At 42.4% G+C, this 27,373-nt stretch overlaps 1 protein-coding gene and 1 long non-coding RNA gene across 2 annotated transcripts in view; one reads left to right on the top strand and one right to left on the bottom strand.

Moving 5' to 3' along the window:
• The window catches only part of LOC145877365 (uncharacterized), a 446,358-nt gene that overhangs the window by 374,246 nt on the left and 44,739 nt on the right, over positions 1–27,373 (top strand). The gene's annotated exons all lie outside the window — the stretch shown is intronic.
• LOC145877367 (NLR family CARD domain-containing protein 3-like) lies at positions 19,500–22,884 on the bottom strand. The gene is made up of 4 exons (XM_082972681.1): positions 22,801–22,884; positions 22,445–22,673; positions 20,293–22,058; positions 19,500–19,998 (listed from the first exon to the last, which is right to left on the bottom strand). The coding sequence occupies exons 2-3, from the start codon at positions 22,626–22,628 to the stop codon at positions 20,509–20,511; spliced, it is 1,734 nt and encodes a 577-aa protein (XP_082828807.1). The 5' UTR covers positions 22,629–22,673; positions 22,801–22,884; the 3' UTR covers positions 19,500–19,998; positions 20,293–20,508.

Here is a 27,373-nt window from a genome sequence, read left to right as displayed (position 1 = left end):
TATGCATATTCTAGTTACTGGGCAGTAGTAGTAACCAGATTAAATCGGATACGTTTTTTATCCGGCCGTGTCAATACTGCCCCCTAGCCCTAACAGGTTAATCATATTATTTCCATTACAATCCACCCTATTGGCTAAATATTTCACATACACATTAACACATCTATTTTTATTGGATTCAGAAATGTCACACAAAATCAAACTAGATCAAAGAAAACGAATACATGTATTTTCATTACATACTTATCAATGACTGTTCTAAGCCTATGTCCAGTCAGGATTAGGATTTTTGCTATGACCTTCATTTAGAGAAACAGTCTTCCTAAACATGGGCTCCTCGTAATTGAATGAATCCTCCACCAGGCTCGGCGGTAGGTATTTGTCATCCCACTGGTCTGAACTTGGAATCGGTCCGTATCTCACCATCTGCTCCGTCATCGATCTCTCCAGAGCCCTGGAAATAAGACCTCTCGCACAAGGGACCAAACAACAACCACATAATATCAACACAGTCATACAGGTGAAAGCAGCCCACAACACAGTGATTACAACCTTTTTCCATTTTCCGAACGTACTACCAAACCATCCCGTGAGTGCCGTGTCCACCCCGAAATTTTCTGCTAACTCCTGAACTAAATTGTTTAGACCGACCAGGGCCTTGGTCAATAATCCATCTGGAGCAGTGTTCTCAGGGATGAAAGTACAGCATTCAGATCCGAACATCACACAAACACCACCCTTTTCAGCCAGAAGCATATCCAAAGCTATTCTATTCTGCAATACCATCAAAGTGTTCGCAGCTGTCTGTTCTGCTAACCCTTGAATTGCCTCTCTGGTATAGTTGATGAAACGCTGTTGGTTATAATAAATGTAATTTATCCAATCCACATTTTTATTGAGAGTTGACCACCAAAAAGACTTGATTCCAATCCAGCCCATATCTGATTCCTAGCTTTAAACTCATCAGGCACCCCCCTTGGAACCCCAATGCTATCAATGTAAATTCTATCCTCAAAGGACCCTGACGGAGCACTCCTCCCATCTCTTTCACCTGGCACTAGGTCTTTGTGTTGTATAAGGGTGAAGGGCATGCCTAACTGTACCAATGCACAAATACCAGTCCAATTTGCAGGCAGGTTTGGCCACAGCTTCATACCTCCACAAAACCACCAGACATCCGCTCTCGGCCTTTTTATCTTACTAAAGTCCTCGGAACTCAACCACCCAGTCAGGTCCCTCATTGTCTCGTCCGTTGTAACATTCTCTGTCCTATTGCATGTTCTTACTTCCCCTACGTTCCATCCGTGTGTGTTGTGTCGAGCCACGCAATAATAGTCTCCTCCTGCGACTATGAAAGTGGGAAGTCTGGATCTAATGGGCACATAGGATACAGATAATGCAGATCAGTGCAACTGTCTGGCTTCCTTGCTTTCATGAACAGCTTTACCATACAGGCCATTCCCCTTGGTAAATTAATTCCATGGAGTAGAAAGGGGATGGTTGTCAACTGAAGTTTGGCTGTTGCGCAGGCATAACCTTCTTCTTTAGCTACTGATCTAGCTGTATACTGAATCCATTCCAGCCATAGGTTGGAATCCCCAAACCAAGTCTCCACCTCAATCACTTCCTTAAGATCTTTCGTCTGAACTATCCTCACCGGTCCTTGGCTCTGGATGACTACACGGGTAATGTCCGTTTTATCAGGGGTACTACTGGTATTCTGGCTGGCGGTAGAACTATCTCCTGTCCTAACCTCTACTACTCGGAATGGTACTGCAGTGTCGACAATGGTCTGGTCAAGGCCAACATACCATAACCCTAAATCCTCTTTCCTTATGCTTTTAATGGTCATTCCTATCTTCAAGCAATACTTCCCTTGCTCTGGATTGCAGTCAAAAACCCTGGCCTTCACTATATTCCATCTGTTTCTATATTGGGTGTGTGGATTGACATAGCCTTCTCTCTCTGTGTGAGCTATGATTCCATGAGTTACACCGGGATCTACACAGATATCTTCCCCATGAAGTCCGAGTCCTAGACTGCCAGGAGGTTAGGGAGCCCATTTGGTCTGCATAGAACTCTATTGAGACATCCTTCCCTAACTCTAATCTCACTTCCTTTTTATCCAGATCGAGTGACCTTTTGTACCTAGGCCATATAAACTCCTCATCTTCTACACTATGGGTCAAGTTACAACTTTCTGACTTCTCGAGTGGTTCATGGTGTATTAGGAATATGGCTCCCAAAATCAGACAGCTCAGACTGACCAGTACCCCTGTAAAGCCCCACCCCCTCCCGGAGAATATATCACTGGCTAGAGGCCAACCCACACTTTCACTTCTATGAACGCACACAGTGAGGATCGGGCGGGTTAGGGAATCTTTGTTAGAGAGGTAACCCCTGAACCTTATTGGTATTCGGTTCTTCTCCTAACTCTGTGATTGTTCGACAGTGTCAATGTGTCTTACCCTCCCGCAATGTGTGATATGAACCCAGGTAGCTCTTTCAGCTATTCTCACCACGAAGGCTATTACCAGGAACACTTGGTATGGGCCCTCCCACCGTGGCTGCTTCCAGTTCTTTTCTCCTCAGGGACTGGATCCACACCCAGTCTCCTGGTTGGATTGAGTGAATCATCTTCTCCTGTAATTCACCTGTTGGACACAAAGTCTCGGACATACGGGTTTGGTTAACCATGTGTTCTGTTAGTGTATCTTTAACTTCTATGTCTACCTGTTCTGGCCTCCCTAACTCTGGCATTCTATATGGTTTACCTGATCAGCTAAAATGTAATCCATTATTTAAAGAGATAGATCCTAGTAAACCAACTACCCTAATCGTATTCTCCCAGTAAGTTGGGAACGGTTCTTCCCATTTAATATACTTGTCTATTATATTTTTTTATTTTTTTAAGTAGTTCGTTATCCAATAGGCCACAAAGTGTTTTCTAACCTGCTCTACCACCTGCTCTACTATCCCCTGTTGACACATGGCTCTGCCCATGTGTCAATCTTGCCGCATATCTAAACAATGACTTAGGTAGTATTGGTAACTTATCATGATACCAAATACCGTCCTTATATAAATTGCTCCTAACTTCTCCCATTTCGAAATCCCTTTCACTGGTGCTCTAGACTGACAATTTTAATATAGCTTTGTCTATGTTTACTTCCTCTTTTAAAAACTGCTGTGTCGACGGCTGCGGTTTAAGACCTGCCTTTTTCGTTTCCGCATCTGCTTTTCTGTTGTTGTTACTGACACTATCTGTCCCTCTAATGTTGGCCTCACATTTACAAATAGCTAACTTTTCTGGCAAAAGTACAGCATCTAATAGATTCAAAATCAACTGAGCGTGTGTAATAGGTTTCCCAGGAGTGGTTACCATTCCCCTGCTTCTCCATTGGGCTGCAAATATGTGTACTGTGTTAAATGCATAGGCACTGTCTTTGTAAATAGTAATACGTTTTCCTGTCCCTAACTGACACGCACGGGTAAGTGCTACTATTTCTGCTTATTGTGCTGAATAGTTTCTCGGTAACGGCTCTGCTTCCAAGACCTCTGTGTCTGTAACTATAGCATATCCTGTCGCATTAGTGCCATCATGGTTTTTTCTTGATGATCGATCTACAAACATAGTCAGTTCCCCATCAGGTAAAGCTAGATAAGTCAAATCGGGTCTTGGTACGACAACTTTCTCAGTTTCTGTTACACAATCATGTGGGCTGCCATCTGTTGCAATAGGAACTAATGTTGAGGGGTTCAGAGTAGTACAACATCCTATTGTCAAATTAGGCATGTTCAAAAGAATTATCATACAAGACAAATGTCTAGCTGGTGACCTGTAAGCCATCTTATGTTCTAACAACAGTATGGATACGGCATGAGGAACTTTTAAAGTCAAATCATGATAGAGCACAACAGATGCCGAGTCCTCAACTGCCTGAGCTCCTGCCACCACAGACTGCAAACATAGTGGCATGGCTTGGGCTACTTCATCTAATCGGGAGGAATAATAAGCATTAGGCCTATTTCTCTCCCCCCCCCCCCCCGTGTCTCTGGGTTAGTACTGACGTCATGAATCCTTCCCTACAGTCTACTGTCTGTGTAAAAGGACAATCATATCTGGGAAACGCTAGGACAGAGCTAGTTTTCAATAACTTCTTTATCGTTACAAACTGGTTCTCAACCTCATCTGTCCACTTGATCTTATCTTTTGCTGCCATAGCTTTACCATATATCAACTCACTAAGCTTCCCTGTATGTAATGCAAAGTGGGGTATCTACGCACGACAATAGTTAATCATTCCAAGAAAACTCATCTGTTTCTTATTGAGTGGTTTAGGTGCTTCTAGAATGGCTGTCTTTCTGGTGGAATTAAGTGTTCTCCCTTCCTGTCTTATTGTGTGTCCCAAATAAATGACCTGTTCCTGCCAGAGCTGTAACTTCCTCTTATTAACTTTATGACCTTGTTCTGCTAAGAACACTAACAGAGCTAGAGTGTTCGCTTTACAGCCCCCCTGGGAGGGATTCGCCACCAATATGTCATCTTCATATATTCAAATGTGGCTCTCCTCTGGAGGGTCAAATCTTCCTAAATTACTCCTAATTACTTTTAAAAAAATCATATAATACCCTTTTATATATCCATTCCCTCCCTTAAAAGGTAAAGCCAAACCAACCTTGGCTATCAGGATATACTACTTATACTAAAATAAAAATACATTAACCTGTTAGGGCTAGGGGGCAGCATTTGCACGTCTGGATAAAAAAATGTACCCGATTTAATCTGGTTACTAATCCTACCCAGTAACTAGAATATGCATATACTTATTATATATGGATAGAAAACTCTAAAGTTTCTAAAACTGTTTGAATGGTCGACACCACCTCTGTCGTGTACCAGTTCACCACTGGCCTGAAATAAACCCTCAATTCAAAGGTCAGGTCTTTGTCTTACGGATCCTGGATCCGCCCGTGCACGGTTTCCAGGAGTTCCTTGGGACGACAGAGGCAGGTATTGAGATCCGGCTCGAAGGACCAAGTTGTCACGAGAATTTTCATCCCAATGTTATTAACTCAAAACTCACTATATGCTTTGACCAATTCCCCGGGGGTTGTAAGGCGCCGGTTAACCTCTCTAGGGCAGGTGGCACCAAATCGTCCCACCTACGTAACAGCCAGTTGAATCCTGTGGTGCGATTTTCAAATACCTTAGATGACACACCTAGGACATTATGTTATACAATACATGCATGTTTTGTTCAATCAAGTTCATATTTATATCAAAAAACTGCTTTTTACATTAGCATGTGACGTTCAGAACTAGCATACTTCCGGGGAATTTACTAACAATTTACTAAATTACTCACGATAAACGTTCACAAAAAGCATAACAATTATTTTAAGAATTATAGATACAGAACTCCTCTATGCACTCGATATGTCCGATTTTAAAATAGCTTTTTGGTGAAAGCACATTTTGCAATATTCTAAGTACATAGCCCAGCCATCACGGGCTAGCTATTTAGACACCCGGCAAGTTTAGCCTTCACCAAAATCAGATTTACTATAATAAAAATGTTATTACCTTTCCTGTTCTTCGTCAGAATGCACTCCCAGGACTTCTACTTCAATAACAAATGTTGGTTTGGTCCCAAATAATCCATCGTTATATCCAAACAGCGGCGTTTTGTTGGTGCGTTCTAGACACAATCCAAAATGGTAAATCAGGGTCGCGAGCATGGCGCATTTCGTGACAAAAAATTTCTAAATATTCCATTACCGTACTTCGAAGCATGTCAACCGCTGTTTAAAATCAATTTTTATGCAATTTATCTCGTAAAAAAGCGATAATATTCCGACCGGGAATCTACGTTTCGGTAAATAGAGGGAAAAACAGAAAGACGGGGGCGGCCAGTGCATGTGCCTAAGCCCTTTGTCCCCTGATCGGCCACTTGACTAAGGCGATAATGTGCTTCAGCCTGGGGCTGCAATGACGACATTCTGTTTTTTCCCGGGCTCTGAGAGCCTATGGGAGCCGTGGGAAGTGTCACGTTACCGCAGAGATCCTTTGTTTTGGGAAGAGATGTCAAAGAAAGCCAATAAATGGTCAGACAGGCCACTTCCTGTAAAGGAATCTCTCAGGTTTTTGCCTGCCATATGAGTTCTAAACAAAAAAAAAGGGAGGGAAGGGAGGGTGGCTGCCGTCAACAATGGCAGTGTGCTACACCCCCCCTCCCCAACCCACTTATCCTGGAGGTGGCTCAGGTGCAGGACGTGGACCTCGCTCCACCTTCGGCGTTGCCCACTTTGGTGGCGCCGATAGCTGCGCCGGGCAGACGGGCCACTCGGGCTGACCCTGGCAGACGGACCACTCGGGCTGGGCCGGAGGACAGGAGGGCCACTCGGGCTGGGCCGGAGGGCAGGAGGGCCACTCTGGCAGACCCGGGCAGTCGGGCCACTCTGGCAGACCTGGGCAGTCGGGCCACTCTGGCAGCTCCGGGCAGTCGGGCCACTCTGGCAGCTCCGGGCAGTCGGGCCACTCTGGCAGCTCCGGGCAGCTCTGGTGACTGTTGACTGGCGGGCAGCTCTGGTGACTCTTGACTGGCGGGCAGCTCCGGGCAGTCTGGCCACTCTGGCAGCTCCGGGCAGTCTGGCCACTCTGGCAGCTCTGGGCAGTCTGGCCACTCTGGCAGCTCCGGGCAGTCTGGCCACTCTGGCAGCTCCGGGCAGTCTGGCCACTCTGGCAGCTCCGGCTCAGGATTCACCAGGCTGGGGAGACATAACGGAGGCCTGGCTCTGGGCGCAGGCCCTGGACTCACCAGTCTGGGAAGACCCGCTGGAGGCCTGGTTTGAGGAGGTGGCACAGGAGGGACCAGGGTGGAGAGACCCACTGGAGGACTGGTCCGTGGAGGAGACACGGGCTTGACCAGGATAGGGAGACCCACTGGAGGACTGGTCCGTGTAGGAGACACGGGCTTGACCAGGATAGGGAGACCCACTGGAGGACTGGTCCGTGGAGGAGGCACGGGCTTGACCAGGATAGGGAGACCCACTGGAGGACTGGTCCGTGGAGGAGACACGGGCTTGACCAGGATAGGGAGACCCACTGGAGGACTGGTCCGTGGAGGAGGCACGGGCTTGACCAAGATAGGGAGACCCACTGGAGGACTGGTCCGTGGAGGAGGCACGGGCTTGACCAGGGTGGGAAGACATGCAGGAGGCCTGGTTCTGGGCTTAGGCACAGGACGTGCAGGGCTGGGAAGACATGCAGGAGGCCTGTTTCTGGGCGCAGGCACAGTATTTACCAGACAACCAGCACGCACCTCAGGACGAGTATGGAGAGCTGCCTCAGGTGACATTCCCACGACACGCTCATTAGGGCGAATGCCGTACTTTATGCACCACACTAGCAGCTCTCTCATCTCGCTCTCTCTTAATTTCCCCATTAACCCCGTCACAGTCTCTGCCTCATATCCCTCGCTCACCTCCAATGTCATCCCGACTGGCTCTGGTACCGACCCCAGCTCCACCGACTGTCCCGTGTGCCCCCCCCAAAAAAATTATTGGGGCTGCCTCTCGCACTCGTTGCGCTCTCTCTCCTCGTAATAGAGCCTCTCCGCTCTCGCCGCTTCAATCTCCCACTGCGTGAGGCGATCATCCCCAGGCTGAGTCCATGGTCCCTCTCCGTCCAGGATCTGTTCCCAAGTCCATTGGTCCATAACGCTGTACTCCTGCTGCTCCTTCCTCTTCCGCCGCTTGGTCCGGGTTTGGTGGGTAATTCTGTAACGGCTGTCTGAGGAAGAAGTGGACCAAAACGCGGCGGAGTTAGGGTTCGTCATATTTAATTCAACGAACACTATGCAATTCACAAAAACAACAAAACTGACAGCCAACACAGTCCTGTCAGGTGCAACCACAATGACAAGAACAATTACCCACGAAACACAAAGGAAACGTAGGCAACTTATGTGTGACTCCCAATCAACCACAACCCTCTACAGCTGTGCCTGATTGGAAGTCACACGGCCAAAATCAATGAAACAATAAAAAACACACACTTCCTTCTGCCATATCCTGACCCAACTACACCCTCTACTGGTCAGGACGTGACAGTATCATAAACATCATGTTGGTATGACTGTAAACACTGATAAAGTATCATATACATCATGTTGGTATGACTGTAAACACTGATAAAGTATCATAAACATCATGTTGGTATGACTAAACACTGATAAAGTATCATATACATCATGTTGGTATGAATGTAAACACTGATAAAGTATCATATACATCCAAATAATCTCAAAATTAAAATTCAAGTATTATATGGCATTTTAAAGATACTCTACTCGTTAATCCAATCACATTGTCTTATTTCAAAAAGGCTTTACGGTGAAAGAAAAACATTACATTATTTTAGCATCTCAGCCATTTTCAAAGCCGATAGCCATCACAAAACCAGATATACAGCTAAAATTAAGCACAAACCTTTGACAATCTGAATCAGATGACCCTCCTAGGACATCATGTTAGACAATACATGCATTTTTTGTTCGATCAAGTTTATATTTATATCCAAAAATACCGATTTTTACATTGGTGCGTGACGTTCAGAAAATGTTTTCTCCCCTTAACAGCCGGTGAAAAGGCACATTTAATTTACGGAAGAACTCATAAAACGTTGAAAAAAAAAATCTAACAATTATTTAAAGAATTACAAATAATCTACTCCTTTATGCAACCACTTTGTCAGATTTCAAAAATAACGTTACGGAAAAAGCAACATTGTTCAATATTCTGAGTACAGAACTTAGCCTTCAATGCTAAGCTATACAGTTAGCCTTCAATGCTAAGCTATACAGTTAGCCTTCAATGCTAAGCTATACAGTTAGCCTACAACCACGGCGTCGACAAATCTCTAACAATATGTTGGAAATATTTACTTACCTTTTGCTGATCTTCGGCGGAATGCACTCGGGATGGGCTCCCACTTCCACAAGAAAAATTTTCATTTGTTCTGCAAAAGTCCATCATTTATGTCCAAAATACGTCCGTTTTGTTGACCCGTCCAGAACTACATGTTACCATGCCAATGTGGCGTGGACGCAAATCCGTAGACGAAATGGCCAAAAAATTCCATTACCATTTGTAGAAACACGGCAAACGATGTTTACAATCAATCCTTTAGGGTATTTTTTAACGTAAAATTGGGATAATTTAACAACGGGGCTGTAGGTATTCAGTCATACAAGAACAAATAGACGCAGCCCGTCTGGTGTTCAACCTTCCCAAGTTCTCTCACGTCACCCCGCTCCTCCGCACACTCCACTGGCTTCCAGTTGAAGCTCGCATCCGCTACAAGACCATGGTGCTTGCCTACGGAGCTGTGAGGGGAACGGCACCTCCGTACCTTCAGGCTCTGATCAGGCCCTACACCCAAACAAGGGCACTGCGTTCATCCACCTCTGGCCTGCTGGTCCCCCTACCTCTGAGGAAGCACAGTTCCCGCTCAGCCCAGTCAAAACTGTTCGCTGCTCTGGCACCCCAATGGTGGAACAAGCTCCCTCACGACGCCAGGACAGCGGAGTCAATCACCACCTTCCGGAGACACCTGAAACCCCACCTCTTTAAGGAATACCTGGGATAGGATAAAGTAATCCTTCTAACCCCCCTCCACCCCTTAAAAGAGTTAGATGCACTATTTTAAAGTGGTTGTTCCACTGGATATCATAAGGTGAATGCACCAATTTGTAAGTCGCTCTGGATAAGAGCGTCTGCTAAATGACTTAAATGTAAATGTAAATAAAAACAACAGCTAAGTCACGTGGATGCGAGTCATAAGACACCTGTTCTCTGATTGGCCAGGGATTGAATGAGACAGAATTTTCTGCCCGGTTACAGATGACGGATGAAAGCAGTGCCTAAAGATTGTTGACAGCCAATGGAAGAGTCAGGATTTACGTTGCACCTACCATGTCATTGTAGTTTTTTCAAGGGATTGAAAAGAAAACTACATTTCGAATTTCTCCCACTTCCTGACTCAATTTTTTCTCAGTTTTTTTTGCCTGCCATATGAGTTCTGTTATACTCACAGACACCATTCAAAGAGTTTTAGAAACTTTAGGGTGTTTTCTATTCAAATCTACTAATAATATGCATATTCTAGTAACCTGAGGAAGAGAATCACTTAGCCTTTCAACTAATTTTCAAATGATTGGATGCCTATTTAAAAACACTTTTTCAACATTTCAAGATAGCAATTAGTTCAGTTTGATCTTATTAAAGACAGCTGTATATATTTTTTATTCATTTTGACATTTTTTTTTGGACCCAAAAATATTCTATGTTCACGCCTACTTTTTTTGCACTATGTTTGAAGGCTGTCAACTTCTTGTCAGGGGGAGAATCACTTAGCCTTTCCACTAAATTTCAAATGATAGGATGCCTATTTTAAAACACTTTTTCAACATTTCAAGATAGCAGTTAGTTCAGTTTTATCTTATTAAAGACAGCTGTATATTTTTTTTATTCATTTTGACATTGTCAAGAGGTTAACTTGCAAGGAAGCATTTCAGTACATAATACTTGCATTGTACTTCATATTATTATAGATATTTTAGGGTTGCCATGGATTTCAAGCAGGCAATGCCATCAGGTCCAAACCCAAAACAAGGAAATTGTAGGAGACAGGTGTGTTGGGGTTTCCTGCCAGCATGACCACCCGCTTCACTTCCTGAACATGAAAAAGGGTGAAAGGTGGGATGCAGTAATAAGGAGTTTTTTTTCAGTTTCTTATTCAGTATTTTATTTCAGTGTTGATTAATTTAGTTAATTTAGTAAATTGTATTTAGTTGTTTAGTGCAGATAATGATGTACTTCTTCTGTAGTTTGTCAAATGCAGTGAACCTGCTGAGACATGAAGGAGGGGATGAGAGGCCAGAACATCAACCTCATCTTCATGGAGGACATTGATGCCAGATGCAGTGAACCTGCTGAGAGATGAAGGAGGGGATGAGAGGCCAGAACATCAGTCTCATCTTCATGGAGGACATTGATGCCAGATGCAGTGTCACCTGTGACAGTATTCATAAAGAGTAGGAGAGCTGATCTAGGATCAGTTTAGCCTTATAGATCATAATGCATCAGATTACATGGAGAGGAGGACCTGATCCTAGATTATAATGAATCAGATTACATGGAGAGGGGGGACCTGATCCTATATCATAATGAATCCGATTACATGGAGAGGGGGGACCTGATCCTATATCATAATGAATCAGATTACATGGAGAGGGGGGACCTGATCCTAGATCATAATGAATCAGATTACATGGAGAGGGGGGACCTGATCCTAGATCATAATGAATCAGATTACATGGAGAGGGGGAACCTGATCCTAGATCATAATGAATCCGATTACATGGAGAGCCGGATATATATAATATACCCTACTATTGTTTAATATTTAATATGCCATAAACTATTGTTTTTTTTTAACAGTTTCATTAATTCATTGTAATTAACTTAATCATTATGACACACCCCTATATTGTCATTGGTTGCACTAATTGCACTGCTCATCTACATAACCTGGTTCAAGTATTGATGACATCACCCTGAAGAAGGCACAGTGATGCTGAAACGTTGGTAAATACCCAATAAAAAGAGGATTGACTGTTACGTAAAGGGTCAGAGCCACTGAGTGGACAAAATATTAAGGATACCTTCCTAATATTGAGTTACGCCTGGTCAGTTTGTCATGGAAAGAAAAGTGTCCTTAATGTTTTGTGTAAATTACATAATAATTATACATTTATGGATTGTTTTATGTAGCCTATCGTTTTCTATTTATTCAACCTGCCATCTACCCACCTGGGGACTGAGGGTTATGAGAGAACCCCCACATCACTAGCTTCTCTTTATTCAACCTGCCATCTACCCACCTGGGGACTGAGGGTTATGAGAGAACCCCCACATCACTAGCTTCTCTTTATTCAACCTGCCATCTACCCACCTGGGGACTGAGGGTTATGAGAGAACCCCCACATCACTAGCTTCTCTTTATTCAACCTGCCATCTACCCATATGGGGACTGAGGGTTATGAGAGAACCCCCACATCACTAGCTTCTCTTTATTCAACCTGCCATCTACCCACCTGGGGACTGAGGGTTATCAGAGAACCCCCACATCACTAGCTTCTCTTTATTCAACCTGCCATCTACCCACCTGGGGACTGAGGGCTATGAGAGAACCCCCACATCACTAGCTTCTCTTTATTCAACCTGCCATCTACCCACCTGGGGACTGAGGGTTATGAGAGAACCCCCACATCAATAGCTTCTCTTTATTCAACCTGCCATCTACCCACCTGGGGACTGAGGGTTATGAGAGAACCCCCACATCACTAGCTTCTCTTTATTCAACCTGCCATCTACCCACCTGGGGACTGAGGGTTATGAGAGAACCCCCACATCACTAGCTTCTCTTTATTCAACCTGCCATCTACCCACCTGGGGACTGAGGGTTATGAGAGAACCCCCACATCACTAGCTTCTCTTTATTCAACCTGCCATCTACCCACCTGGGGACTGAGGGTTATGAGAGAACCCCCACATCACTAGCTTCTCTTTATTCAACCTGCCATCTACCCACCTGGGGACTGAGGGTTATGAGAGAACCCCCACATCACTAGCTTCTCTTTATTCAACCTGCCATCTACCCACCTGGGGACTGAGGGTTATGAGAGAACCCCCACATAACTAGCTTCTCTTTATTCAACCTGCCATCTACTCACCTGGGGATTGAGGGTTATGAGAGAACCCCCACATCACTAGCTTCTCTTTATTCAACCTGCCATCTACCCACCTGGGGACTGAGGGTTATGAGAGAACCCCCACATCACTAGCTTTCATGTTCTGCAGCCTTGTAAAGATAAGGAGGGGACGACTGGGAGGCAGGTTGGCATTTATTGTCATGAATTACATTTTACATTTACATTTTAGTCATTTAGCAGACGCTCTTATCCAGAGCGACTTACAGTCGTGAATGTATACATTTCATACATTTAAAAAAAAAAAAAATTGTTCTGGCCCCCCGTGGGAATCGAACCCACAACCCTGGCGTTGCACACACCATGCTCTACAAACGGAGCCACAGGTAAGACTTGCCCTGGAGGTAGGTTGGCATTTATTGTCATGAATCTTGCCCTGGAGGCAGGTTGGCATTTATTGTCATGAATCTTGCCCTGGAGGCAGGTTGGCATTTATTGTCATGAATCTTGCCCTGGAGGCAGGTTGGCATTTATTGTCATGAATCTTGCCCTGGAGGCAGTTCAGCAAAGTGGTTACTAGCTGGCACAGGCACAAAGTAATACAATCCGATTTTAATCCTAACCTCAACCCTAACCACACTGCTAATCCTTCCCTTAAATTAAGACCATAAAACAACATTTTCCACAGCCAATTCTGACATTGCAGCTGACATATCTAGAGGAAATCGCACAGTTCTGCCTCCAGGTCAAGATTCATGACAAACGTCAACATGAGACAGGGAGAAGCAATGTAAAAATCAATAACAAAATTGTTTCCACTATTAACATGCTTTTTCTTGTTTCAAGTATGTTTTATTATGAAAAGTACAATATATCCATGTATACTTGTACAACTATGGAGCGTATGTCCACATATAATTGTACAATTTGTTTTTCCAACATAAAAGACAAGAAATGATCACATTGGTATTTTAACAGTGTTATTGTAAGAGTTTAAATGTTTAAACAGAGGATACATCTAAAACAGGATAAAACAAGTGCAGTATGTTGTGAGAATGTTACTTTAACGTCGACTCATAACGTCACACTATAACTTCATGGGAGTCTTGTGGAAAGACTGCATGTTGTTTTGGGTGGATTGAGTGACGTCTTCATCAACATTTTGCAGAATATTCCGGTAATATTTTCACCTCTGTGTTTGTGGTGGAAGTTATTGCTGGAATGAGGTGTCTGTTTGTTCCCAATTTGAGGGTCAAGGTCCAATTATAGGAAGATGCGTATGTCTGAATGTGTCCAGTCGTGTGTGTGTGTGTCCAGCATGTGTGTGTCCAGTTTGTGTGTGTCCAGTTTGTGTGTGTCCAGTGTGTGTGTGTGTCAGTGCGTGTGAGTCCAGTGTGTGTGTGTCCAGTGTGTGTGTCAGTGCGTGTGTGTATGAGTCCAGTGTGTTGGTGTGTCAGTGTGTGTGTGTGTGTGTGAGTCCAGGATGTTTGTGAGTCCAGTGTGTGTGTGTGTGTGTGTGTGTGTGTGTTGGTGTGTCAGTGTGTGTGCCCTTGCAATTGTGCCAGTTCAAGTAAAGATGGCAAATGGAAGCAAGTCTGTGTTAACCTATGCGTTTCTCGAATCTGGTAGCTCAGCAACATTTTGTACAGAGAGACTCATGAGGCAGCTCAAGGCAATGAGATGGAAATTCTGCTACACACAATGGGGCAGGAGCTTTGAGATTAGAGATTGGCAATGTGGAGGGCGTCACATTTCTTGCATTACATCTACACCCAGAGTAAGATCCCAGTGACAAAAGAGAGCATTCCCACTCAGAAAGAACTCAAAAGCCATACCTGAAAGAGGTTCAGTTGAAGGAGATTGATGCCGACGTCGAACTCCTGATTGGCGTAAATGCTCCAAAGGCAAGTGTGTGTGTGTGTGTGTGTGTGTGTGTGTGTGTGTGTGTGTGTGTGTGTGTGTGTGTGTGTGTGTGTGTGTGTGTGTGTCCATTGTGTGGGTGTGTGTGTGTGTGTGTGTGTCAGATTATTATTTACAGGGACACTGAGGAGTCATCATACCAAACCCTAAACCCTGGATAGAGGGGCTCAGTGAATGTGGAGGTGAATGTGATCAGGTGGGTCAGTGTGTCAGAGGAGGCTCTATAGAAGGACAGAGTGCCAGCTGGCCAGTCCAGATACACTCCTACTCTGTGGAAGCTGGAGGAGGGGACGTCTATGGTAGTGGAGTTATTATTATGACAGGCAGAGTAATTGTTGTCAGAGCAGAACAGACTCCAGGACTTGTCATTCCATCCAATCACACAGTCCTCAACCCTTCCTCTCCTGCTGATTCCTTTATATGTCACTCCTATACCAGCCCCCCCACTCCACTCTACCTCCCAGTAACAGCGCCCAGTCAGACCCTCTCTACACAACACCTGTCCACAGTCCTCAAATCTCTCTGGGTGATCAGGATACGGCTGCTCCTCTCTCCTCCATGTCACCTTTCTGTTCTCCTCAGACAGAGAGAGGCGTCTGTCTACTGTGTTTGGGTCCAGTGTGAGATCACAGACATCTGATGGATGAAACCAGACACAATATTAGAAATCATCATCATTCACATTAGAATGTTAACTCACTTTTCACTAATTCATTTAATGTAGATGTTTCTAGGTATCAAAAGGAGAAGTTAAGGTAACTTGAGACTTGTTTAATGATCACATGTTATACTGTATGGTAATATAATACACACTTATTCACAATAATTACACACACACACACACACACACACACACACACACACACACACACACACACACACACACACACACACACACTTGTCAAAGCAACTCTTTGTAAACTTTGGTGTCCCTGATTTCTGTTTCTGTAGAACTACAGCTGATATTTAATATGACCAAGTCAGTAATGATGGTGGTCTTTGACTTTGACTTAACTTGAATTAAGACTTATTCTTAGTCATAATCTTCACAGCAGTCAACACTCACATTGTCTAAGCCCAGGTCTCATTGTGTTCTCTCCACCATGTTCCACACTGTAGCGGTAAGCAGAAGAACAGACAGTCAATAAGTACACCTGAACTAACACACAGACTGGACACACACACGGTCAGCAGATAACTTCAAGCGAATGTTTGTGTTTGTGTGTGTCCTGTGTGTGTGTGTTTGTATTTCCAGTGTGTGTGTGTGTGTGTGTGAGTGTGTGTGTGTGTGTGTGTGTGTCTGTGTCCTTTGTGTGTGTTTGTCCAGTGTGTGTGTGTCCAGTTTGTGTGCGTGTCCTGTTTGTGTGTGTGTGTATGTCATTGAGAGATTGTCACTGGACACACACACACTGCACACACACTGGACCCATACACACAGACGACACACACACACACACTGAACTCTCTCACACACACTGAACTCTCTCACACACACACACACACACACACACACACACACACACACACACACACACACACACACACACACACACACACACACACACACACACACACACAGTCAGCATATAACTTTGTCCAAGTGGTGGTCAGAATGTTTGTCTTAAATAGCCTGATAAGTCAAACATGTCTGATATGAACATTGACATAAACCCTCCACATACTTGAGTTTCTCCAGTCTGCAGTGTGGATCCTCCAGTCCAGCAGAGAGCAGTCTGACTCCTGAGTCTCCTGGGTGATTGTAGCTCAGGTCCAGCTCTCTCAGGTGTGAGGGGTTTGACCTCAGAGCTGAGACCAGAGAAGCACAGCCTTCCTCTGTGACTTGACAGCCTGACAGCCTACAAAGAGTCAAATCTCACCATTACCAATACCATTGAAGCTCGTCTAGAGGTTAGTTAACACAGTGTCCAAAGAAGGGCCAGAAGTATACAGAATAACACCAATAACAGAGGGGGTCTGATCTTTGTGCCTCTGTAACTTTCTCATTCATCATCATTAATGATTCATTCATGATTATTCATAATCATGGTAGCATCCACATGAATGTAGAAGTGTTCAGAAACATCTTCTATTCTTACTGACAATACAAGAGAAGTGACTCCAAAATGACAGGACATTATTCACCATTCAGTTTCTATTAGGAAAAACATAATCCAAAACACAACCAAGACAAACTACAAATGCATTCAACAAGTTAGTAGAATCACAAGCTTGATGTAATCACTGCAGGCATGGAATATGGGACTAAATACTAAACTTATGGCTACTTTAATACAATATAAGTGAATTTGTCCAAATAATTAAGACTTCTTCAAATGGGAGAACTACGTACAGAAAGTGCTTTCATTTCTAAACGGTAAAACAGATATGTATGAAAATACCCTCAAATAAAAGGTGACATTCTGTACTGTCACCTAATATGAAACATCTCAAATCCAAAATGCTGGAGCATAGCACCACATTTAGAACTGTAAGCTTCACTGTCCAAACACATATGGTGTGGACTATGTGTGTCTGGTAAAAACATGTGGATCTGGTGAACAGTTATCACTTGTTGACCAACTACAGGAATACTGACCTCAGAGTCTCCAGTTTACAGTGGGGATTCCCCAGTCCAGCAGAGAGCAGCTTCACTCCTGAATCCTTCAGGTCATTGTTACTCAGGTCCAGCTCTCTCAGGTGTGAGGGGTTTGAACTGAGAACTGAGGCCAACACTTTACAGGATGTCTTTCTGAGTTTACAGCCTGACAGCCTGCAAAGAGTCAAATCATATTAAAATCACACTGCTATTCTTTGGTGGTGAAAAAAGTGGCAGTATATTTCTTCAACATATTCAGATATATCAGTGTCCTGAAACCTGCCATATCTAATAATAAATTAATGTATCATTATTATAAATGAAAAATTATCAAAGTATTGCTTGTAGATAGAAAAATGCATATTACAAATATTTGAGTAGACTGACCAGACCAGTTTAAAAGCAGTATCAGTCAAAAGACAGACAGTGAGGTATCAGATTTAGATTGTATTGAGTATACAGTCCACATCATATCTATGTTGACAGTGAAGATAACATTTTAAATGTGGCTTTATACTCCAGCATTTTGGATTTGAGATCAAATGTTTCATATGAGGTGACAGTATATAATGTCACCTTTTATTTGAGGGTATTTTAATACATGCACTACCGTTCAATAGTTTATGGTCACTTAGAAATGTCATTGTTTTTGAAAGAAAAGCACATTTTTTGTCTATTAAAATAACATCAAATTGATCTGAAATACAGTGTAGACATTGTTAATGTTGTAAATGACTATTGTAGCTGGAAACAGCTGATTGTTTATGGAATATCTACATAGGCGTACAGAGGCCCATTATCAGCAACCATCACTCCTGTGTTCCAATGCCACGTTGTGTTAGCTAATCCAAGTTCATCATTTTAAAAGGCTAATTGATCATTAGAAAACCCTTTTGCAATTATGTTAGCCTGTTAGGGCTAGGGGGCAGTATTGACACGGCAGGATAAAAAACATACCCGATTTAATCTGGTTACCACTCCTACCCAGTAACTAGAATATGCATATACTTATTACATATGGATAGAAAACTCCCTAAAGTTTCTAAAACTGTTTGAATTGTGTCTGTGAGTATAACAGAACTCAAATGGCAGGTCAAAACCTGAGAGATTCCTTTACAGGAAGTGGCCTGTCTGACCATTTCTTGAACTTCTTTTCCATCTCTATCATTTACTAAGGATCTCTGCTCTAACGTGACACTTCCCACGTCGTCCATAGGCGCTCAGAGCCCGGGAAAAAACAGAATGTTGTCATTCCAGCCCCAGGCTGAAACACATTATCGCCTTTCTCAAGTGGCCGATCAAGGGACTCTGGGCTTATGCGCGTGACCCCGACCGCCCCCGCCTTTATGATTTTTTCCTCTGTTTGCCGAAAAGGAGATTCCCTGTCGGAATATTATCGCTTTTCTACGAGAAAAATGGCGTAAAAATTGATTTTAAACAGCGGTTGACATGCTTCGAAGTACGGTAATGGAATATTTAGAATTTTATTGTTACGAATTGTGCCATGCGCGCGACACTTCTTTACCATTTCGGATAGTGTCTGGAACGCACGAACAAAACGCCGCTATTCGGATATAACGATGGATTATTTTGGACCAAACCAACATTTGTTATTGAAGTAGACGTCCTGGGAGTGCATTCTGACGAAGACAACAAAAGGTAATCAAACTTTTATAATAGTAAATATGATTATGGTGAGTGCTAAACTTGCCGGGTGTCTAAATAGCGAGCCCGTGATGCCTGGGCTATGTACTTAGTATATTGCAAAATGTGCTTTCACCAAAAAGCTATTTTAAAATCGGACATATCGAGTGCATAGAGGAGGTCTGTATCTATAATTCTTAAAATAATTGTTATGCTTTTTGTGAACGTTTATCATGAGTAATTTAGTAAAATGTTAGCGAATTCCCCGGAAGTTTGCGGGGGGTATGCTAGTTCTGAACGTCACATGCTAATGTAAAAAGCTGGTTTTTGATATAAATATGAACTTGATTGAACAAAACATGCATGTATTGTATAACATAATGTCCTAGGGTTGTCATCTGATGAAGATCATCAAAGGTGAGTGCTGCATTTAGCTGTCTTCTGGGTTTTGGTGACATTATATGCTGGCTTGAAAAATGGGTGTCTGATTATTTCTGGCTTGGTACTCTGCTGACATAATCTAATGTTTTGCTTTCGTTGTAAAGCCTTTTTGAAATCGGACAGTGTGGTTAGATTAACGAGAGTCTTATCTTTAAATGGCTGTAAAATAGTCATATGTTTGAGAAATTGAAGTAATAGGATTTTTTAAGGTTTTGAAAATCGCGCCACAGGATAGCCGTGGCTGTTACGTAGGTGGGACGAATTCGTCCCGCCTAGCCTAGAGAGGTTAATAGACGCTGTGGGTACGACATCGCCGAAGCTATAAACTCGCACACCGAATCAGCATATTCGTCAATGTTGTTGTTCGCCGCAATGCGGAACATATCCCACGTGATCGAAGCAATCTTAAAGCGTTATCACTTGTTGACCAACTACAGGAATACTGACCTCAGAGTCTCCAGTTTACAGTGGGGATTCCCCAGTACAGCAGAGAGCAGCTTCACTCCTGAATCCTTCAGGTCATTGTCGCTAAGATCCAGCTCTCTCAGGTGTGAGGGGTTTGACTTCAGAGCTGAGACCAGAGAAGCACAGCCTTTCTCTGTTACTCCACAGCCTGACAGCCTGACAAAGAGATCATCATGACTTCACAAACACACTGTTAATTTAACGAGTAGTGTGGAAGGACAATGGCAGATGCATTTGGTTTATTCTTCCAAACAACATATAGATTAATCTTCCATCTCCTAGATTTGTATGGACATATTGTTATACTAATGTGAACACCAATGCACTGATTCAGTAATTTTTTCATATTAATATATTTCATATTAATATTATATTTTAATACATATATTTTCTCTAAACGGAATATTTGTTCCAGATGATTAGTTCTCAAATGTCATTTTATTTACTCACAGAACAGCTCTGGAGGCTTTGACCACTGGCAGCAGCCTCAGAAGACCTTCCTCCGATCCAGAGTATTTCTTCAGGTCAAACACATCCAGCTCCTTTTCTGAAGTCAGCAACACAAAGACCAGAGCTGACCACTGTGCAGGTGACAGTTTGGCTCTAGAGAGACTTCCTGATCTCAGGTAGCTTTGGATCTCCTCCACCAGAGAATGGTCATTCAGTTCATTCAGACAGTGGAACAGATTGATGCTCCTCTCTGGAGAGGGATTCTCCCTGATCTTCTCCTTGATGTACTGGACTGTTTTTTTCATGGGTCTTTGAGCTGCTTCTTGTCTTTGTCAGTAGATTTTGTAAGTGCTTCTGATTGGACTCCAGTGAGAGGCCCAGAAGGAAGCGGAGGAACAGGTCCAGGTTTCCCGTCTCACTTTGTAAGGCTTTATCCACAGCACTCTTGTAGAAAGTAACTTTAGGCTCATCTTTTGTTTGCGGTTCGGCCATTAGATTCTCATTGTTGTTGATGAATGAGAGGAACACATATAAAGCAGCCAGAAACTCCTGAATGCTCAGATGAACAAAGCAGTACACCTTGTCCTGGTACAGCCCACATTCCTCTTTAAAGAGCTGTGTGCACAATCCTGAGTACACGGAGGCTTCATTGACATCAATGCCAGCCTCTTTCAGGTCTTCTTCATAGAAAATCAGATTGCCATTCACAAGCTGTTGAAAAGCCAGTTTTCCCAGTGACAGAATGCTCTCTTTATTCCATTGTGGACCTGTCTCTTCGTTCCCAAGATACTTTTCATTCTTCTGTTTGGTATGAAACACCACAAGGTGTGTGTACATCTCAGTCAGAGTCTTGGGCATCTCTTCTCTCTTATGTTTCAGCATGTGTTCAAGGACTACTGCAGAAATCCAACAGAAGACTGGAATGTGGCACATGATGTGGAGGCTCCTTGATGTCTTTATGTGTGAGATGATTCTGCTGGCCAGGTCCTCATCACTGAATCTCTTTCTGAAGTACTCCTCCTTCTGTGGGTCATTGAACCCTCGTACCTCTGTCACCTGGTCAACACATCCTGAAGGGATCCTATTGGCTGCTGCAGGTCGGGTAGTTATCCAGAGGAGAGCAGAGGGAAGCAGATTTCCCTTGATGAGATTTGTCAGCAGAACATCCACTGAGGTTGACTCTGTGACGTTACAACAGATCTTGTTCTTCTGGAAGTCTAGGGGCAGTCGACACTCATCCAGACCATCAAAGATGAACACAACTTTGTACTTGTTGTAGATGGAGATTCCTGATTGTTTGGTTTCCATTGAGAAGTGATTAAGAAGTTCAATCAAAGTGTGTTTGTCCCCTTTCATCAAATTCAGCTCCCGAAAAGGGAATGAAAACACAAATTGAACATCCTGATTTGCTTTTCCTTCAGCCCAGTCCAGAATGAACTTCTGCACAGAGACTGTTTTTCCAATGCCAGCGACTCCCTTTGTCAGCACAGTTCTGATACGTTTGTCTTGTCCAGTTAAGGGTTTGAAGATGTCGTTACATTTGATTGCAGTCTCTGGTCTTGCTTGTTTCCTGGTTGTTGTCTCAATCTGTCTCAGCTCATGTTCATTATTGACCTCTCCTGTTCCACCCTCTGTGATGTAGAGGTCTGTGTAGATCTTATTGAGAAGTGTTGGGTTTCCTTGTTTAGCGATCCCCTCAAATACACATTGAAACTTCTTCTTTAGATTAGATTTGAGTTCACGTTGGCAAATCACAGCAAGCTCATCTGAATGAAGAAATAACACAGAGGATATTAATATTACGTCTGTTTTAATGTCTACAGTATTGAAGGACTGTTAAAGTTTTAAAATAATAATTTATTCTCTTAAGTGACTGTATAAATGTATCAATGTTTTCTTAATGCATTACAGACTGGTGTGACTGATTATATTATTATTGGTGTTATTGATGGTATTATTAATGTTGTCTCTCTCTGTCTCTCTCTCTAAATTAATCAACACAACACATCCCTTCTGCTACTTGATGAGGTCACAAGGTGTTGTGTTAAGGTTGCTACAATATCATTGAGTTACACAGCTACTTTAGCTGTACTTTAGCCACAGCTTTTAAATGTTATAAAACAGCATTCAACATGAGGCAGACATATCTTACATTTCTCCAGTGTGTCAGCAAGCTCCTTCCGGTTCATTTTCCTCAGGACGTGCAGTGTGATCTTCAGAGCCCCCTCTCTGGCACTGCTCTCCTGCTTCTCATCTTCAGCATCCACCACTTCCTCCTCCTGCTTCTGACTCTCAAAGCCTTCTGGGAGTTCAGGACCAAGAATCCTCTTGAACATCTTCAGCTCGTTCTTCACAAATGTTATAATTTTCTCTTCAAGCAACTGAAATAAATCAAGTAAATAAGTTAAGCAAGAGAAGAAATGCTTTCTCATTAACACATGAATTAATAATTGAAAGAAACATTACTTGAGGAAAACAAAAACAAATGTACATAACAGGACCACATACACTGAATATAGAGTCCAGGTCTGTTTGATGACTCTGGGAAGACTGACCACTGAGAATCTCTGACTCTGATCTCTCCTGTTGGTTTCTGTGGACAAAACATGAGATTACAGTACACACACACACACACACACACACACACACACACACACACTGTTTTAGGACTATGAAAATGGACTAAAGTAGGAGAAATGACTAGAGACAGTGTTGTTTAACACACTGACCATGACCCATGAGTTCTTCTTACCTTTGTTCAGTAGAAAAGTCTCCCTCTCTAAAGTGTATAGGATGATTCATAGACTTGTCACTCTTCATGGACACACAGCTGGGAACAGGGGAGGCTGGTCTCTCCTGCTTGATTGGTCTTCAACACAACAGAGACAAACATTACATCTCTCATCTACTCTGATCTCAGATGGGGAACATAAGAAGAGTTCCAAAACGCAACATATCACTTTACAGAAATGAGCTTTTATTGTTTAAAGAAATTATGTATAAATTATTACATCTCTCACAGACAAGGATTTGTTTCAAATCTATCACTTGATGGTTTCATTTCAGAGAGACAAAAATCTTTTTTTTTATGCAAAATGCTATATATCTCCCTCACTCTCAAATGTGACCGACCGGCTCAATTTGGTCATTAACTAAATAACTACATATATAGTGATTTTGGTTTATGTCAGTTTAATTGTTTGTTATGTATAAGTTGTTATTTTATGATTGTAAGTGATAAAATTAACTAGTAATTCTCAGTAATTACTACTTTAGTAAGGAATAACACATTTTTTCAGCACTACTGCAGTTGCTAAATAATTCCAATAGATGGGAACATAAGACCACAATGACATTTCAGAATATTAGTTTAGTTTTCTCCCTGGATACACCACCACTCCCCGCGCTTCCTGCAGAACCCCTGCAGTACCTCCGCAGACCCCGGATTGAGAACCCCTGATTTAGCAGATGCTCTTATCCAGAGAGATTTACAGTAACTGCATTCACCTTAAGATAGCTATTTATTTAGGAAATAAACTTAGTTAATTATTCATAAAATTGTCATCTTACCTCTTAGCTTTGGTGTTATGTCCGCCAGAGAGATGCATTTTGGAGGCAGGGCCCCCCTTCTCTCTCTCGCCAGAGAGACTCATTTTAGAGGCAGGGCCCCCCTCCTCTCTCTCCCCAGAGAGACTCATTTTAGAGGCAGGGCCCCCCTCCTTCCTCTCACCAGAGAGACTCATTTTAGAGGCAGGGCCCCCCTCCTCTCTCTCCCCAGAGAGACTCATTTTAGAGAACTGACCCCTAAACAGAGATCCAACATGTTGGTTGTGGTTAACACAGTGACGTCCTAAACAGAGATCCAGCATGTTGGTTGTGGTTAACACAGTGACAACTAAACAGAGATCCAGCATGTTGGTTGTGGTTAACACAGTAACAACTAAACAGAGATCCAGCATGTTGGTTGTGGTTAACACAGTGACAACTAAACAGAGATCCAGCATGTTGGTTGTGGTTAACACAGTGACAACTAAACAGAGATCCAGCATGTTGGTTGTGGTTAACACAGTGACTAATTCTTGAATGTCAATTGTTCTCATTCATTCATTATCTCTTTGAGAAATATATTTTTAACAACTTTCTCTTTTACTTCACTACATTCATGAAGAAAATGATGTACTTTTTACTCCATACATTTTCCCTGACACCCAAAAGTACTCGTTACATGTTGAATGCTTAGCAGGACAGAAAACGGTCCAATTTGAACACTTATCAAGAGAACATCCCTACTGCCTCTGATCTGGAGGACTCACTAAACAGAGAACATCCCTGGTCATCCCTACTGCCTCTGATCTGGAGGACTCACTAAACAGAGAACATCCCTGGTCATCCCTACTGCCTCTGATCTGGAGGACTCACTAAACAGAGAACATCCCTGGTCATTACTGCCTCTGACCTGGAGGACTCACTAAACACAAATGCTTCATTTTTAAATGATGTCTGAGTGTTGGAGTGTGACCCTGGCTATCCGTAAATTAAAATAACAAGAAAATTGTGCCGTCTGGTTTGCTTAATAAAATGATTTTTAAATGATCACTACTTTACTTTTACTTTTGATGCTTAAGTATATTTTAGCAATTACATTTACTTTTGATACTTAATTATATTTTAAACCAAATACTTTTAGACTTCTACTGAAGAAGTATTTTACTGGGTGACTTTCACTTTTAATTGAGTCATTTTCTATTAAGGTATCTTTACTTTAACTCCAGTATGAGAATTGAGTACTTTTTCCACCACTGTTCTAACGTTCTAGAGACATATGAGCCACAGTTTCAACAGACATTTTGTAACTGCGTGGGCTACAAAGTTACTTTCAGTTTCATATAAGGAAATAAAGTAACGGTCACTGGGTGAATTCGTTTTGCATTGCCCGGCTCCCCGGGTGCGCAGAGTTTACGCATTTTAGACCATTCCATTGTGCCTTAAAATAAAACTCCACTCACCTGTAGCACCGGGCCATGCAAAACGAACTTCCCACTGTCGCAGGGCACTGAGACACAGAGTTCTAAACCCAGAGGCATTTACAACAGTAACCAGAGGTAACAGTCAGTTGCATGCGACAGCAGCAAATCATGACATTGTACCGAATCTTGCTTCAGTTTTTTTATTATAGTCCTTCTTATGTTATTTTTGCTAAACATATAATTTACTCGTAACCAAGTTTAGCTGTGTTTTTTTCCTCCAAAATATGAATTACTGTAGGACTTTAATAATTGTAAACAGGCCTACAAACCCAAAAGGTTTTAATGATGCCTTAAATCTATCTTCAAATATATATTTGATGATTAGTTGAATCCGGTGTGTAAGTGCTGGTAAGAACAAAAGGATTGAGAAACCCTGAGATAAACATAAAACTATATAATGTAAAAGCTCCTCCACCATCTTTACCAGACGTTTTACTGATAACATGTAGACCTACTGATTAGTTTCCACTTTGAAAACTGCTGTCAGCAAGTCAGCTCAAGAAACAGTTCTACTAACTAGTAATATCTTATTCCAGGTATTTATTCTCTTACTCTGTCCAGTAGAATCAATTATTGTTCAGAAATTCTTACTTTATTATTTAATTTAATAATTTTTATTTTATACTTTACTTTACCCTCAAAACACCAGTCTCAACGTCAACAGTGAAGAGGCAACTCCGGGATGCTGGCCTTCTAGGCAGAGTTGTAAAGAAAAAGCCATATCTCAGACTTGCCAAAAAAATTTAAATATTAAGATGGGCAAAAGAACACAGACACTGGACAGAGGAACTCTGCCTAGAAGGCGAGACGTTGAGACTGGTGGTTTGTGGTTACTATTCAATGAAGCTACCAGTTGAGGACTTGTGAGGCGTCTGTTTCTCAAACTAGACACTCTGATGTACTTGTCCTCATGCTCAGTTGTGCATCGGGGCCTCCCACTCCTCTGTCTATTCTGGTTAGAGCCAGTTTGCGCTGTTCTGTGAAGGGAGTAGTACACAGTGTTGTATGAGATCTTCAGTTTCTTAGCAATTACTCGCATGGAATAGCCTTACTTTCTAAGAACAAGAATAGATTGATGAGTTTCAGAAGAAAGTACTTTGTTTCTGGCCATTTTGAGCCTGTAAACAAACCCACAAATACTAATGTTCTAGATACTCAATTAGTCTAAAGAAGGCCAGTTTTATTGCTTCTTTAATCAGAACAACAGTTTTCAGCTGTGCTAACATAATTGCAAAAGGATTTTCTAATGATCAATTACCCTTTTAAAATTATAAACTTGGATTAGCGAACACAACGTGCCATTGGAACACAGGAGTGATGGTTGCTGATAATGGGCCTCTGTACGCCTATGTAGATATTCCATAAAAAATCAGTGTTTTCCAGCTACAATAGTCATTAACCTCTTGGGTATGTGGGACGTGACTGTCCCAACTGCGGGACACACTATTCAACAGCCAGTGAAATAGCAGGGCGCCAAACTCAAAACAACAAAAATCTCATAATTCAAATTTCTCAAACATACAACTATTATATCCCATTTTAAAGATAAACTTCTCGTTAATCCAACCACAGTGTCCGATATCAAAAAGGCTTTACGGCGAAAGCATAGCATTAGATTATGTTAGGACAGCACCTAGACAAGAAAAACCACACAGCCATTTTCCAAGCAAGGGGAGGCGTCACAAAATCCAGAAATACAGCTAAAATTAATCACTAACCTTTGATGATCTTCATCAGATGGCACTCATAGGACTTCATGTTACACAATACATGTATGTTTTCCTCGATGAAGTTCATATTTATATCCAAAAACCCCATATTACATTGGCGTGTAATGTTCAGAAATGTCCCAAAACTTCTGGTGAATGAGCACATCAATTTACAGAAATACTCATCATAAACGTCGATAAAATATTAAACTGTTATTCAAAGAATTATAGATACACTTCTCCTTAATGCAACCACTGTGTCAGATTTCAAAAAAACTTTACAAGAAAACACACTTTGCAATAATCTGAGTACGGCGTTCAGACACGAAACCAAACCCGCCATTT

The sequence above is a fragment of the Salmo salar genome, unplaced genomic scaffold, assembly GCF_965601325.2.
Source record: "Salmo salar unplaced genomic scaffold, fSalSal1 ptg000974l, whole genome shotgun sequence".
NCBI lineage: Eukaryota > Metazoa > Chordata > Actinopteri > Salmoniformes > Salmonidae > Salmo > Salmo salar.
The sequence above is the reverse complement of the archived record's forward strand: the minus strand, read 5'-3'. Positions and strand labels throughout refer to the sequence as shown.

Bases quoted from the DNA above. Each gene is read 5' to 3' on its own strand.
- LOC145877367 (XM_082972681.1), bottom strand. From the start codon at position 22,628: ATGTTCAAGAGGATTCTTGGTCCTGAACTCCCAGAAGGCTTTGAGAGT. The intron at 22,059-22,444 runs GTAAGATATGTC...TTCTTCATTCAG, and splicing joins TGCTGACACACTGGAGAAAT to ATGAGCTTGCTGTGATTTGC.